Source organism: Anopheles gambiae, chromosome 3 (assembly GCF_943734735.2).
Source record: "Anopheles gambiae chromosome 3, idAnoGambNW_F1_1, whole genome shotgun sequence".
NCBI classification, from domain to species: domain Eukaryota; kingdom Metazoa; phylum Arthropoda; class Insecta; order Diptera; family Culicidae; genus Anopheles; species Anopheles gambiae.
The window spans coordinates 30,896,029-30,911,086 of NC_064602.1; the positions used below are offsets into that span (position 1 = coordinate 30,896,029).

The following is a 15,058-nucleotide window of genomic DNA, read 5'->3' on the forward strand; positions in this document are numbered from 1 at the left end:
GCGCATTTTGCATCTGAGCATCGCCAAACTGTTGTGCTGTGTTGTGGTTTAGTACACATGCGCAAAACCGTTGTGTTGGGAAGGATTTTTAATCTGAGAGGTTATTGTGTTTGAAGCATCAAGCGTGCGAGGCGTTTTGCCCAATTGTTAAAATGTATTAAAAGAGCTCTAATTACTTAAAAAATTATTCTAAAAAGTGAAAAATAAAAGAGTAGAAATGGTACCTAATCGAATCATGCAATGAAACACTTGATAGAAGACAAGATAGAAGAAAAACCGACATGCATTAAGGTTGCAAGTTACAGATAGATTGTGAAAGCCTACCCTAAACACACATGTAAAATCATAGGCGTACACACACAGTCGTGTCTGGTAAGGTTGTTGTGGTTTGCGTTTTCTTATTATGTGCAGGTGGTGGTAGTTGTTGTGAGGTGATTTGCCGAAGTCAACCATCTAGCTGTTTTGTGTAACGCTGTTTTGTGTGTAACATACACACCGCGTGCCGCGTGCCATTACGTTAGTGACTGTGGTAGAGGAGAAGAGCTAAGCGTTTACTTACTGCGCACTGCTGCTGCTGGAAGAGTTGCTGCGCGTCACTACCACACCGCTTCGGCCATTGTTGAGACTGTGCCGCTGATCGCGCTGCTGCTGCATCGCGTCTTTGCTGTCGGTCGCGTTGGTCGTGGTAAGCGGCGCAGCTGCCGGTGGATAGTCCATGCTACTGCGCTTCACATCGAACTTTTGTCTCGTTTTCAGCTCAAACTTGTTGTCGCACACCTGCGAGATGGAGGCATCGCCCGGACCGGCCATATTTGCCACTGGAGCCGGCGGTGGTAGATCGTTCTGGTTCTTCTCGTCGCTTATGCGCCTCGTGCGGATAGGACCATTCGGTGGGCGTATCGCTACCGGCGGTTGCGTGGCCGTTGCAGCAACCGTGTTCAACGAAAGCGAGCCCACCTTACCCGCGATGGGATTGCAACCCGAATCACCCAGCGGAAACGGCCCCTCTGACGACAGCAATTCAGCGCGCGACTTGGACCGGAAGCGCAGCGAATCGTACTTCTTGTCCGCGCGGTCCGCTACCACGTCGCCTTCCTTGAACTCGCGCAGCTCGGATTTGGATTTCGATTTCAGCTTCCCATTGGCACCCCCACCATAATCTCCCCGTTCGCCCTTGAACGACTCCGAGCGATACTTTTCGCTCAACTGGTGCCGTCGCTCCTCCTTAATCTTTTCGATCCGCGACCGATCGAGCTTGCAGCTGCCGAGCATCTTCAGGCTGCTGACGCTGTTACGATCATCGTCAGCTCCGTTCGATTCTGCAGCCTTGCGCCCGCCGACCACCCGCATCAAGGGCGTACCGGTGGGCGAACCGCCAGCCCCACCACCACCACCGTCGGTCACATTCATGCAATCGGCACCGCCGTTGTTGGTGGTCCCGTCGCTATAGTTGTACTGCACCAGCGATATCCGGTTTTCGGTGGTTGGCGTGATGCGCACGTTGTACGCACGCGCCTCTTTGGTGTCTTCGATTTTCACCGAGAGATCAAGCTTCATGTTCGGCGGCGTCGTCGCCGTCGTGTCGGTTGGGCTTCCACTGCCCGCTGTCTGCTTCTGGCCAGCACCGCCCAACTGCAACGCCTTTGCGCGGCAACACTCAGACGCCGCTTTACCCTTGTTGCCACCACCATCATCGGCACCGTTTACGTCCACATTCTCCACGCCCGTCGGGGCACCGCCAGCACCTAGCGGGGGCAATTTCTTTGGTTGATTCATACTGCGCGGCCGTGCCGAATTGGACAGCTCGAGCGACTTTCTCCGGTTTGGATTGTTCTCGTTCAGAATGTTCCTTTCCACCTCCGGAATTTGCTGACTGCTTTTGTTCATCGCGGTCCCACCGACAACAACAAACCCGCTGCCACCCTCCAGCCGACCCCGACCACTGCCAAACTCTCGCACGAACGCATTCTCGTCGAGACTCCGGGTAAAGCTTGCGAACGCAGCCCGATCTTCCTTTGCACCGGCCGAACCGTTGGCCGATTTGTTGCGTATCGTGACCCGCTCGCTCGCCCCATAATTGCCATTGTTGAGCGACGATCGGAAATGATGATTGTGACCCCGATTGATGCCCCCGAAATCGAACGGTGGCGTTACGTCCACCGGGCTGGTTTCGAACTTTGTCGCCAGCTGTTTCACGCTCACGACCGGCTCGACCGCTTCCGATGTGTCCAGTGTCATCGGTTTCGCAGTTTTCGGCGATACCGTCAGCTCAATTTTGGGCGGTATTTCAATGCGGTACTCCATTTCGTTGTCCAAATCGCTCCGATCGGCACACAGCGACGAAAACTCATCCTCTGTGAGGACAGACTTGAGCGTGTCCGTCGCCGGGTTGTTCGTTGTTGGCGGCGAGCAGGACTGCACGGCGGTGGACCGTTCCACGTTTTCGTACAGCGGATGAGCGGGCTTCTTGCGCAACTCCACATTCTCGTACAGCGACACGTCCGTGTTGTCAAACTCCAAGCTATCCTCGTTCACGTCCGACATCGGCACATCGTCGCTTTCTTCCTCGTGCATGGGGATGGCGCCGTTCGCTTTCGGCTTCACATCGCAGCAGTGCGGCGGCCGGGTCACAATTCCATCGCTTTCAGCAACAACAGCACCATTACCACTGCCACTCTCGTTGTGATTGTTATTAATGCCATCCTCAACGGCGGAGCCTGTGCGGTGCAGATCAGGTACTATTCGCTGTGCGGCCGCCATCGCCTCACCGTTGCGCTGCCCCTCGATTGGTCCCGCTTCGCTCTTCACGAGATGGTTCACCTCCGACACAACGTTCTTCAAAAACTTCACCTGCTCGTACACCATCGTCTCGTCAAAGTTTGTCTCGAGCAGCCGCTTCGAGGGCGAAACATCGTCCATCGTGCCTTCGTTACCGTCTTCGTCCTCTTCCGTGGTCGGTACGAGCACGTTTTCGTAGATGCTGCGCCGCTCGCGCTGGTATTCCTCTTCCGCAATCAAATCCGCACTGGCAGCGCCGGTTCTTGTTGGTGGTGGTGAGCACGAGCGGAACACGCTTCCTTCCTGTTCTTTGCGCACGGGCGAGCGCACGTTGTACGTAATGTTGATGGTAGCCTTAATCGGTGTGCCGGGCGATTTGGCCTTCTGACTGAAGCTGGTCATTTCCACAGCCGTGGCCTCGTTTCCGGCCGCCGCCGCCCCATTCGTGCCACCTCCGCCGTTCGGGGACAGCTCGGGGTTAAGGTTTTGGTAGCCGAAGTCGCTCGGCGTCAGCGATTGACTAGTGTTGGTGGTCGTGTTGTCCGAGGTGAAGTTGGTCGACCCGGTCAGCTTGGTGGAGGTGCCGCTCAAATCGAGCGACAGCTCCCGTTTCATCGCTTTCAGATCGTGCTTACGGGCCGTGGTCGACCTAGCGCCACCAGCGTTTGCTCCTGCACCGTTCGGTGAATCGTCGACCGGCGTATCTTTGGCATTTGGATGGGCCGCAAAGCCACCGGCAATGTCCATCTCGTCGTACACGGGCGTGGTAATGTTGCTGTTGCTCGTCGTGTCGGAACTGGTCGAACCGATCAGCAGCGAGTAGCACGGGCTCGGCACCGGCGGCGATTGCGGTGTGCTGGCCTTCCCGGACGACGGTGCTGATGACGGTGGCGGCGGCGGTGGCGGATGCACGGTCGTCAGCTGCTGCTTCGCCTGCCCGTGATGATGGTGATGGTGGTGATGGTGATGATGGTGGTGATGCGATGGAGGGAACAGCTCCGGGACCGTCCGGCGCAGCACGTTCTCGGAACAGCTGCGCGGCACGACCGCAGCCGCCTGCTGACCGTGGTCCCGTGGTTCGCCAGCGCCATCAGCACCGGCGCCACCGCTGCCAGCCGGTCCGCGCCCGACCTCCGTGCCGGGATGGTGGTAGCTGTAACGGCCAGGATATTTCGGGGGTTTCGATTGACCGGAAGAAAGCAGAAAACTGGAAAACAACAAAAAGAAACCGGGAGATAGAATCGAAGTAGGGAGGCCAACTCAAACGCACGAAGGAAGGAGAAACGGGGGAGGAAGGGTACGGTGTAAACGTAACAGATATTATGCTAAACGGGGAGCTCAAAACGGAAGGTAGGAAAGCAAGCTGCACAACATGCGCTAATGGATAGAGAAAGAGAGCGAATTTTAAAAGAAAACACGAGAGATAGAGAGAGAGAGAGGTAACGATGCATTTCAGCAGATGACCCCGGAAGCGCTGAAATGAGCCCAATTTTGTCCGCTGTCACGTGTGAAGCCCCTTCCTATTACCCTTTGGTCCTTTGCGAGTGCAGTGGCAAACAAAATGGATGGCCAATATTTACCTTTCGTACAAGGAACTTTCATTTTTCTTCAGCCCAACCACATCCATAGTGGCCGGCTGGGGTTGGCTTTGCTCGTCGACGCTCATCGATTGAACCTTTTCCACGACCGAGCTGGTCGAGCCCGCGTTTTGCAGCGACGCTTTCTCCTTTCTGGCCGCCTTTTCCTTGCTACCCGAGCCGGGATAGCTGAAGCGCGTTTCCTTCACTGGGGAGGAGTTGAACTTTCCGAACTGCGCGTACTGCGGACCGGGATAGGAGTTACGCAGCCCGACTGCGAGCGTTTCATCCTCGTGCAGGTCCTCGGATGAGTCCTCCTGCTGGGGTGGTTTGTGAACCTGTGCGCTGGTGAAGATGGTATTCACCACCGTCGTGCTGGATGTGGTCGAACCACCCTGTGGCGCACCGTTCAGCCCGATCGAGGTGTGTTCGGGCGTGCTGCAATCGATGAACTGAATGTCGCTCAGCTGATCCTCCAGCTTGTAGCGCTTACAGAGGCTTTCGTCATCTTGACTGGCGCCGGCAGAGGAAAGGGACGCCATGTTCCACTGCTTGGCGGAAGCTTCCTGCGAAGGGCTCGGTATGTTCAGGCGCGGTTGCTTCTTCGGGCTGGGGTTCACGCTGTGCCCGCTGCCAATGTAATCTTCCGGCCGTGCTCGCAGTGTCCGTCGTACCGACTGCAAACAAGCGAACAAAAAATAGTAATTAGTAAACACGGTAACATAATTAACACAACCATACTGACCTCCTTCGCTACCTTTGGGCTGCTCACAAGACTCTCGCTTTCGGAGAATATTCTCATCTCGGGCTCCTCCCGGTCAAAGTTTAGCCCCAGCTCGGACAGCTCACGCGACGGACAGGTGACAACTGCACCGCCGCTTGCCGTCCCATTGGCCACCGTTCCGCCGCGGATCGGCGACTGCAGCAGATCGAAGTACGAGTCGTGCGAAACCGATCGACTGTGGCCGGCGGTGCGCAAGCTATCGACCGAATTCGACCGTACACAGTTGCTGTCTATGGCCAGGTTCTTCCCGTCGAACAGATCGACACCGGATGAAAACAGTAAACCTAAAAAAAGGAATCGTTTGTACATTAATTTTCTCAACTTCAGAACGGTCGATTTTTTTGGGAAACAACTTACTCTTCGCCATCTTATCCAACAGTCCGCTCGAGCTTTCCTTAATACTGACGCTGCGTCGATGGTCCGTCTCCTTGTCTTCGATCTCCGCCAGGCTCGATCCACCGATCTCCGGTTGCATTGCCGAGCTGACCATAGGCGCGTTCTTGTCGGACGAGGCCGCCGCTGCCATTCCTCCCTTAATATCACTATTGCTGTTGGACTGTCGGGGCTGACGAGTAAAGATTGATTTCCACGAAGAGTGGGATTTTCGTTTGTTCCAGCTCCTAAAATTGACAGTGAAGACAGCATTAGCAAAGCAGTGAATTTCACCTGCACAATGCACCTCAACTTACCTCGGCACTGGCAGCACCGTGTGATACTTGTCCGGCAGGCTGGAGGGACCCCCGCCCACCTCAATGTACGACCCGATGTGCGTCGACGGGTTGGTGATGTTGATCGGAATCGTCTTCTCGCTCTGCTCCATGCAGTTCTTCCGTATGCGGGCCTCCTCCAGGCTGAGCAGCTTCGCCCCACCCACGCTCAAACTCTTCGGCCGCTCCATCGAAAGCGACAGCTCCTGCTGCTCGCTGCCCCCGCCGTAGTTCTGCACACTGTTGCTATCGCTCAGCGAGTTCGGCTGCGATTCCACGTAGTGGCTGCCAAAATCATCCGCCGTGTCGTCGAAAATTTGTTCACAATTGCTGATCAAATACTCCGTCACCACGGCCTGCACACCGACACCCCGCAGCGCCGCCACTCCGCCCGACTCCAGGGCCGGACTGCGCAACAGGTTCGGCGCCCAGACGATCGCTATATTCCGCTCCGTCATGCCCGTGTTGGCCGAGTGGCGCGCAATCTTGAACAGATGCGTCGCCAGATACTTCAGCGTGCGATAGTGCGGCGGCGGCAGCTTCTGTACCGTCTGGCGGATCAGCCGCAGCTTCAAATCGGTCGGCGCGTCCAGCCGCGTCTGAATCGCCTCCACAAAGTGATCGTACAGCTGGTACGTGCACAGCGGGTTGGGCAGCTCGCGGAAGTACATCTTCAGCAGCGAGCTGACCGCGTGTATATCCTGCCGAATGTCCGGATGCGTCAGATCGGGAATGCGCTCCTCGTCGAACGCACGCCGCAGCTTCTGTATGTTGGACGTAATGCCCGACAGCCGATAGATCCCATCCACGATGCCGTACTCCTCGATAAACTCCGCACAGCACTTCAGCACCATCGGGATGTCCTGCCCACTGTTCAGCAGATGCTCGCCCAGGTCGCACGAAAACACCCGCTCCTTATAGATGCCGCTCTGCTTCAGCCGGCGGCGCGACGGCCTCGACAGAATGAAGCTACGGAAGAACGCAATCAGCTTGCCGTGCTTGCGCAGCACCGGCTTCGTCGGCGATACGGCCAGCGAACCGACGAGCGGCGCCGGGAACGGCATATGCCGCGGCACCTTGTCCCCGATCGTCGCGACGCAGCTCTGCGGGAAGAAGCCCACCTCGTATTGGTTCTTCTGCAGGTGGCTCTTCTTGCCCCGCCACCAGATCGACTCGGCCGGGCTGGGCATATCGATCACCGAGATCATGTCGCCCACCTCGATCGAGATTTCATCGCATGCCTGCGCCACGTACCGCCGCACACCGTAGGCCGCCCCAACCGCGGGCGTGTTGATGCAGCGCATCGTCTGCTCGTCCGCCACCGGCAGCCGGCGCCCTTTGTTGTCGATCTGCAGCCAGGTCAGTACCGGGCCGCACGTCATCGCGTCCGACGCAATCATCGAAAGGCGGGCCAGGTAGGTGCCGACCAGCTTCTCCAGCTGCTGCTGCTCCTCGCTGGTGCTTCGCTCCATGCGCTGCTGCTCTGCATTCGCGTCCGGGAGCGCTAGCAGCACTTCGCGCAGATTCTCCAGCTCGCTCACGCGCCGATCGTACACGCACCGGTGCAGCATCTCGTCCAGGAAGCACATGTTCTCGTACGAGCGCTTGATCATGAACGGGTCCGAGCGGCCGGCGGTGACGCGTATGATAAACCAAACATTACTACCACCCTTGGTCGTGCTGGTCGTCAGCGGGCCTCCCGCTCCTCCTGCCGGCCCGGCGAGCGAGTTCGTCTGGGAGGTGTTGAGATCGGAAGCCAAGCCAAGCTGCGAGTCGCTACGCTCGTCGCCCTCGAGCTGTACGGAAAGGTTGCCAAGCTGTACGCGCTCGTAATGGAAGTGGGCACATTCTTCTAGCTTCGGGAAGCGGCAGGACTGCAAAATGAAAGATGAGGAGATGAATATGAGCTGAGTGTGATAAAGGGGTAGCATTTCTAAGCGAGAGGTGATTGGAATGGAACTAAAATGGTGCCGGAAAGATTACACTAACAAGCTACAGCTTAACGGAAAGCTTAATCATTTGATTATAATTTAAAGATGACAATTGAGAGGACACAAGCTCATTCCCGGTATGCCTTTTGTTATGGCAAGAATGGTCCAAATGGATCCATATTTTAGAAGATTATAGCGTAATTTATTAAGCGCTCTTCAATAAACAGCTGTATAGCCTCATTAGCGATAAGAGACTGACATTTAGGACGCTGCATTAAGATGCAGAATGAGTCGTGTTACCGGCATTCAAATCGTAAATAAGGTTCACAAAATAATTTAACAATGATCAGCCTTTTGGTAGACAAATTTTTCATGTAATAAAAATCGCTTCTCATGGTCGAGTTCTCGAACCAACAAGCGTCGGAACCGATGGGGCATGGATTAACAAAGAAATGCTACAATCACCCGACCCAAAGGCAACCCTCATTTACATTTTGACCACCACATGGTGAGATGGCCATATTTTATACACACACACACACTGAGCATTAGCAGCCAGAAATCAGTTCCGTTCTTTCAACGAGCTACCCCGAAGGAAGATGGGTAACAGCATAAAATGAAACTCCCTCCCACACCTCCAGCAGAACCTTGCCTTCGGGCGGAGTGTTGGATAGGAGAGCAAACAACCGAAGCACACTTGCACTGAAAAGTAATTAAAATCGTTTCAATTTTTCCACACCCACTAGCCGGGGCACAGGCGAGAAACCCGGACGGTCCAAAGCAGCCGGAGAATGGCGTCTCCCTGCGGGCTGTTTAATCAACGCAAAAATGGTATGGTAGGGGGGATTGGAGAAGGATTTTCATACGATTTTGTACAGCGAGGGTGTCCACTTTTCAGCAGTGCATCATAATTGAATTAAGCGCGGTGTAGCTGTAGTCAAGGGTAGTAAATTATGCATGGCTTAGCAAAGCGAAGCATAGCGGGGGAGAAGATATCGATGGTGATGGTGATACAAAAAAGCAGGAACGATTCTACCATAACAGCCGTAGGGAGGGCTCAGAGACAGGATACAAGTGCAAAAACAACCTTCCAGGGGGAGTGGGCAGCGTCATTAAACGTATTGTCATGTTTTACAAGGATTCTACAACCTCTCTAGTACCAAGGGCTAGTCCCTTTTGTCCCGCCAAACTTACCCCGGGCTGTGAGCGGGTCAGGTTGGCACTCTTGATGTGCGTCGAGTCGCAGGACGCGGTCGACAGCTGGGACGCGTTCATGATCGCCGACCCGCTGTCCGCCGAGTGGATGCTCGTGTTGAACAGCTCGTAGTTGATCTCCGACTCGCTGTCGCTGATCGTGCGCGGCTTTTCGCCCATCAACGGCAGCTTGCCACCGGCACCGCCCCCAGTTGGTGGGGCCGATCGGGGCGGTGGCCCAGCAGCCGCCCGGTGGTGCAGGTCCATGATCGACGATTCACTTCCGCCGCCAATGTCGATCGAACGGTGCCGATGGCCGGCCGTTGTGCTGAGTGACGAATCCTTCCGCATGATTTGGCTCATCGTTGTGGTTGTTGTTGGTTGGTTGGCGTCCGTGGAAATGACTCGGTTCGGTTGTGTACCGGAGTTTTTTTTGTTTTGGCAGTGACAGTGCAGTACGATGAGGCAGGAAATCAACCGACGTGATCGCTCTTTCCGACGCTTTTTTTCACCTCGGCGAAAGGGGGTGCGTGTCCCCTTTAAAGTGTCGCAAGGTTGATGCCACCTAGCTAAAAGCGGTCACCATTGGTGCGGCAGTTTTCCTCGTTTCCGCCACTACCACCAGCATCATGCTCATCGGGGGAGGGAGGGCTACCTCCTCAGTGCAGTGGCCTCAGCACCGTGCAGCAGAAAGCTGTCGCTGTTGTTCTTTCCCTCGTCGGTCGGCACATTCTACGCGACGCGTTGTTTCCTGTGGAAGAAGAGCAAGAAGCGTGGAGAAAATGAAAATAGATGTGAAAAAAACGGTCTCAAATGCATGCTCGCGCTTGGAAAAATCAATCAATTGTCTCTGTCGGCGCGTCGGTTGCACCAACCGTCTGGTCTGTCTGAGAAGCCGACACACACACGCACACGTTGCACTTGCTGCTCTTTTCCTTTGCGTGAACGTTTCTTCCGGCCCCTGCCACGTGTGACTGGGGGCTTGGCGTTTGCGTTCCCGCAAGCTGTGCGTGTTTTGCGCGCGGCTGCTTCGTGTGCTCAGCGCTCCAAAGGAAACGATAAATTTAAAAGCAATTATTTGCGGCTCGCCGAAAAAACTGCACGGCGAAACGATACTGGCCGAAAGTGCATTGCAATCTCCAAGCTAGAGAGAGATGTTTCGCTTCGCTGGAACAACTCTTTCCGGCGATCATCTTGCTTTGCTTGCGTACCTTTTAAATCCAGAGAGAAATCTTTAAATTCAATTTCGCACAACGAACGTACCAGCAGCAGAAATAGACTCCTCTGTTAAAACAAAACCATGGAGCCGTAACGCAAAAGTCTCAAAGCCAAGAATATGTGCCGGAATAGCATTGCCAGGGCATTGCTTTTACGCACCAATGGTTGTCTTGCCGGCGACAAAAAGGAAAACAAGCGGAAATGCACCCATGCGTATATATTATGCTGTCCCCTGTGCGCGATCTACTCCAGAGGCTATCGGATTTTGCAATGACACAACGACACACAAAAGGGCACGGTCGGAAGGGGTGCTGTATGTAAATGCACATGCATACATTAAAGCCTTTCGCCTATGACCAGCGCTGCCCTGCCCTGCTCGCATAAAGATACACACCCGGGCCCGGGCCTTTCCACTGTGTTTCCGCCGACGGACTGTGCTCAGGTGCAGTGAGAAAAGCATTAAGATTGATATTATTACACCGGCAGCAGCATCGGTCGGAACAATGGCCCAGTAGGGCAGTAGCATGCAAAGTCGACTGCGGGGAAGGGGAAGCCATCACAACCGAGCAGGGCTATTTTTGCAAGGCTTCAAGGTGGAAGCAGGGCTTTTAATATTCCATTTCAATATCACGAACGTTGTCAACCCTCTCCCTCCTTCATCCGGTGGGTAATGGAGATTCGTAAGTCTATGACGAGGGTAGTAGGATGTGGTTTTGCCCAATGAGCGCGGACGTAGCCAATCGGAAGTTCCTTTCCTCCATGCTTGCTACTCAATTTTGTGTCGTTTATGTAGGCTTTAGCATTCGTATCTAAAGAAGCTAAGAATTTCATACGCAATAAAACGTATCTTACGCTCCAAACGAAGCAAATCGATACACGTTGTTCCCGATTATTGTGTGGTGAGTGGCACTTGAACATAATTGCGCTCAAACGCCGACTGGTAGCATCATAATGATCCGCAACATAACCTTCTTCCACACACACAACCAATCGATAGGGCTCTCTCGCATCGCTACATAGCCATATAAACCCCCTGCCCTCATCGAGCGAAACACAAAGCTCCAACCGACCGCCAAGAGATTTGCATTGGGGCTGCATTCCGTAGCCCTACTCCCTGCGAAAGCTACGACGACGTGGTGGTGTTCGACGCTCGTTATGTAGGGCCTCCACACAACGATTCGTCAAACGAGTTTGACCCAATTTCGCAAACCATACCAGTCCCAAATGGTGTGTGCGAGCCCTTTTCGCTTCCCTTTGCTACACAACTAAACCCCGCACAATTTCTGGCCTTTAAAGCAACATATGCCCAACTTCGATCACTTCCAATCAAACTCTTGTGTGAGCCCTTGTGTCTGGGCTCTTTACGGCGGCACATATTGCACTTCGATCCAAGTGGTTGCGGCAAGTGGTGGACACCCTTTTAAGGGTACCGCCACCCCGAACCATTAAGAAACGACAAGACAATTGGCCAGCGTCGCGTGTCGGCCACGTTTAAGAACTGTCTGTTAAGGAACATACACACACAGAGCTAGGCATGATCCCTAACCAATCGGTCATCGTTTGAAACTGACCGTCGTCTTATCCGTCAATCATCATAAATCCGAGGAGCGTGACATACCGTCACCCTGACGAATTGCTCACTCCATTAGGGCCTTAGTCCTTAGAAACCAATTGCTGAATGGAATGGTTAAGAAACACCTGTACAGAGACTTAAAGTCGATGAGATATGCAACGCCTTTTACAAACATTCTACCCCTCTAATTAGTCGCAGTTTAACAAGCATTTAGTGCATGGTGAGTCATGGTGCAACTAACGAGCACACCAAACACATCATCGTACCGCAGAGCACCATCATCGGAATGGCATGTGTCACACAGAATCTATGTCACAAAGAATAATTTACCAGCATGTCATCGAGATGCTGATAGCATTTAATAAGTCCGCTCCGGCAGTGCTGGCTTGATCACTGTGTGTCGGTATTCCCTCCCTTTCCCGCTTACTCACAGACGATGACCAAGTATATCAAGTACGCAAGAGCAATTAGGAATTCAAAACCTGCCGCCAGCGAGACTCCCTAAATGACACAGTATCGTCTGCACTGATCAGTAACCCAACATCTACGCAACGCAGCAATTGGCAAAACTTCTGATGCGCAATAATATATACCTCCATGCTTGCCGTACTATCCGTGGGGTGTACTGTACGTGATGGGAGTTTCAAAAACCGCACTACACTGGTGGTGGATCTCCCAGTCTCCCTAAAATGGGCAGGTCCCCCCCAACAGGAACTCCAAATCTGTTGCACGATGTGTGACGACAAAGCAGACAAAACACATTTCCATCCCATCTCACTCCCAAAACGTGCCCACAAAAATGGCGTCACAGATCTCCGATAGGTGCATGCAGATAACCATAACACAACACGTGACCTACGGCAAATTGGCGGCTTTTCGGGAGCGGTCCTCAAGGGCTATCGGGCGCCTTCTTGAGGATGGAGATAAAATCGGTTGACTGCATATGGTACCGAAGCGTTGCGACCGGTGAGATTAAACCCTGAACAAGAAGTGAATTCTCCTAATGAGGAACTCCAATGATTTCAGTGTTGTTGTCAATTTGGCATACTGATTCAATATGCATGTCAGTCTGATTGACTACCATATAACGATGACAAATTCAAAGACAAATTCCATCTTCGCAAGGTGTGTTTGGAACCATCAAATCAGTGTGTACTTCGTAATGGTGACACTTGCAGTTGGTATCTTCTGGACATTACTGGTCAGAATGTTTCATTGCCACCAACACTCGGTAAACCCATAGATCCAGCTCAAATGACACTTAATCGGTGCCACAAATGATCCCCCAACCTTGAAGAGTCCCATGTCCATCCTCTTGGAAACACTTTCTCCTATCGGCGTAATTCAATTAACTCATTTGTTTGTCGATGACATCCCTGGCCCAAGGCAAGCAAACAAACGCTAACAAATGCTTCCCAGGAACATAAAACGGGAAGAACCTGGCGACGGACATCGATTTTTTCGGACACCCCAAATCACCGTCACTTGGATTGGGTTCCACCATCAGGGCGCAGCAGTAAAGAGTAAAGACGCAATAGCTATTCGGTTCCCCATCTCCAGTTCTGATGGTTCCAATGTTTCGCATTGGGTCGGAACTGGTATTATGACTCGAAACTTGATGCGTTTAGAACTCTCGTACTTTCTCTCTCCCTCTTTCCCAAAGGGCAGTAAACTTCAAGGTTCTTCTTCGCACGGAGTTCGGAGTTCGACTTGTCTGGGGGGGGCGAGGGTTTGTTTTTCCGTATCGATTTTCTGGCGCCCCGATGAGTAATTGCAGTCGGCACCGTATACGTATATGTGCCGCCGTAAAGCGGCTTCTTCTTCCACAAGTCGGCCCACAAGACCCAAAACAAAACACATCGGTCGGTCCCCGTTTCGGTGTCGTTTTGTCGTTCGGGTCGCAACTGCCGCCATACCGTAACATTTGTGCATTGAGTGGAGGAAGATTTGTGGCCTCTTCATGTTTTACGACTCCCCATCATCATCATCATCATCATCGCCATCGGAGGGGCATTGATTTCATTTTCGTTTCCCCCACAAAGCCCAAAGAATGTGTTCAGTTCCTCTCGGCGGCCGCGTTGCAACCAGCAGGAGTGGGTTTTGTTTGACTTCGGCCAACGGCACAGGAATGCCGTTGGACTGGTTCTAATGGTTGAGCTGGCGGAGTGTGATAACAACTACGCAGTAAGACAGCTTTCCCATGTAAAAGGCGACATGATTTACTGGCACTCGACGAGACACGGTGACGAACGCGATCGTACGTTATTCGATTATGAACGATGCAAACGTTCCACAAAGCTGACCAGAGCTTAGGTACGCACGTGGAGACTTGAGCGACATTCATTGCAGTAATTTTAACGATCAATATAAACAGCTTACAGCCAATGAGCTGGAATTAAACCGACCCCGTGTTTAGTGTGCCTAACGAGATGTCAGACAAATTTGACGATATTAAACATCTTCTGAACAAGGCGCCCTGGGCGTTGAAATCTTCCAACTGAAACATCGATAAATCAAAGTCGGATCATATTGAATAACATCACAGAGCACGGAGCAGACCTCAAGGGGCTCATTTGGGCTCAACAAGAGCACTACCGTCCAGTTCCATTATCACCAACATGTCCAGACATTTAATTACCTCATCGCTTATGAATATGTAAATCGGATTAATAATTTCTTGCCCCGTCAACCGGACCCGCGTGTTGACTGTGAGAAAGCCGGTGTATGTTACTGGTGTAGAATTTCAACCCAGACACACAGGCATTGTGGAAGGAATGTGCAGTTTGCACTTGCGTCGGTGAATAATACCACAAAACCGGAAAATTAAAAGACTCTCCCCAACCAGCCAGCCACCATCTTCCAGCCAGAGCAGCCATCAAATTAAATCCTTCTGAATGGAAATGTACAGCGCCAACGAACGCAAAAAAAAAAACAACAAACTCATAAATAATAGGACCATCTACTGTATCTCGGCAGACGATTCAGAATTTGGCCTTGATGCCGTCTATCTGTCTGTGACCGTCCATCCCTGTGTACCTATGTTTACCATCAACAACCCTTCCTTTCGTGTGTCAGGGAAGATCGTCTGCAAAACAACTCAACTTCAGAGAAACTGTTGTGGCGGGGTTTGGCGATATCCCACACGGCAGAGAAAAAGACAGCCCAACAATTAAGGCCGTTCATTCTACGGTCCGACATTTTCGGAAGTCTCCCTCCTCCAACACAGACACACAAACACTCTGCCGGAGGGACAACGGTTGCGCAAATTGGATGCTATCGTTTGCACAAACACCTTG

At 52.8% G+C, this 15,058-nt stretch overlaps 1 protein-coding gene across 1 annotated transcript in view; it reads right to left on the reverse strand.

Moving 5' to 3' along the window:
• The window catches only part of LOC1280266 (GTPase-activating protein CdGAPr), a 78,839-nt gene that overhangs the window by 3,616 nt on the left and 60,165 nt on the right, over nt 1-15,058 (reverse strand). The window contains exons 3-8 of the mRNA XM_061653440.1: nt 8,972-9,722; nt 5,829-7,720; nt 5,497-5,759; nt 5,101-5,423; nt 4,359-5,032; nt 560-3,985 (exon numbers count right to left, since the gene is read on the reverse strand). Coding sequence (XP_061509424.1) covers nt 560-3,985; nt 4,359-5,032; nt 5,101-5,423; nt 5,497-5,759; nt 5,829-7,720; nt 8,972-9,334 — 6,941 coding nt within the window. The 5' untranslated portion in view covers nt 9,335-9,722. The remainder of the gene's footprint in view (nt 1-559; nt 3,986-4,358; nt 5,033-5,100; nt 5,424-5,496; nt 5,760-5,828; nt 7,721-8,971; nt 9,723-15,058) is intronic.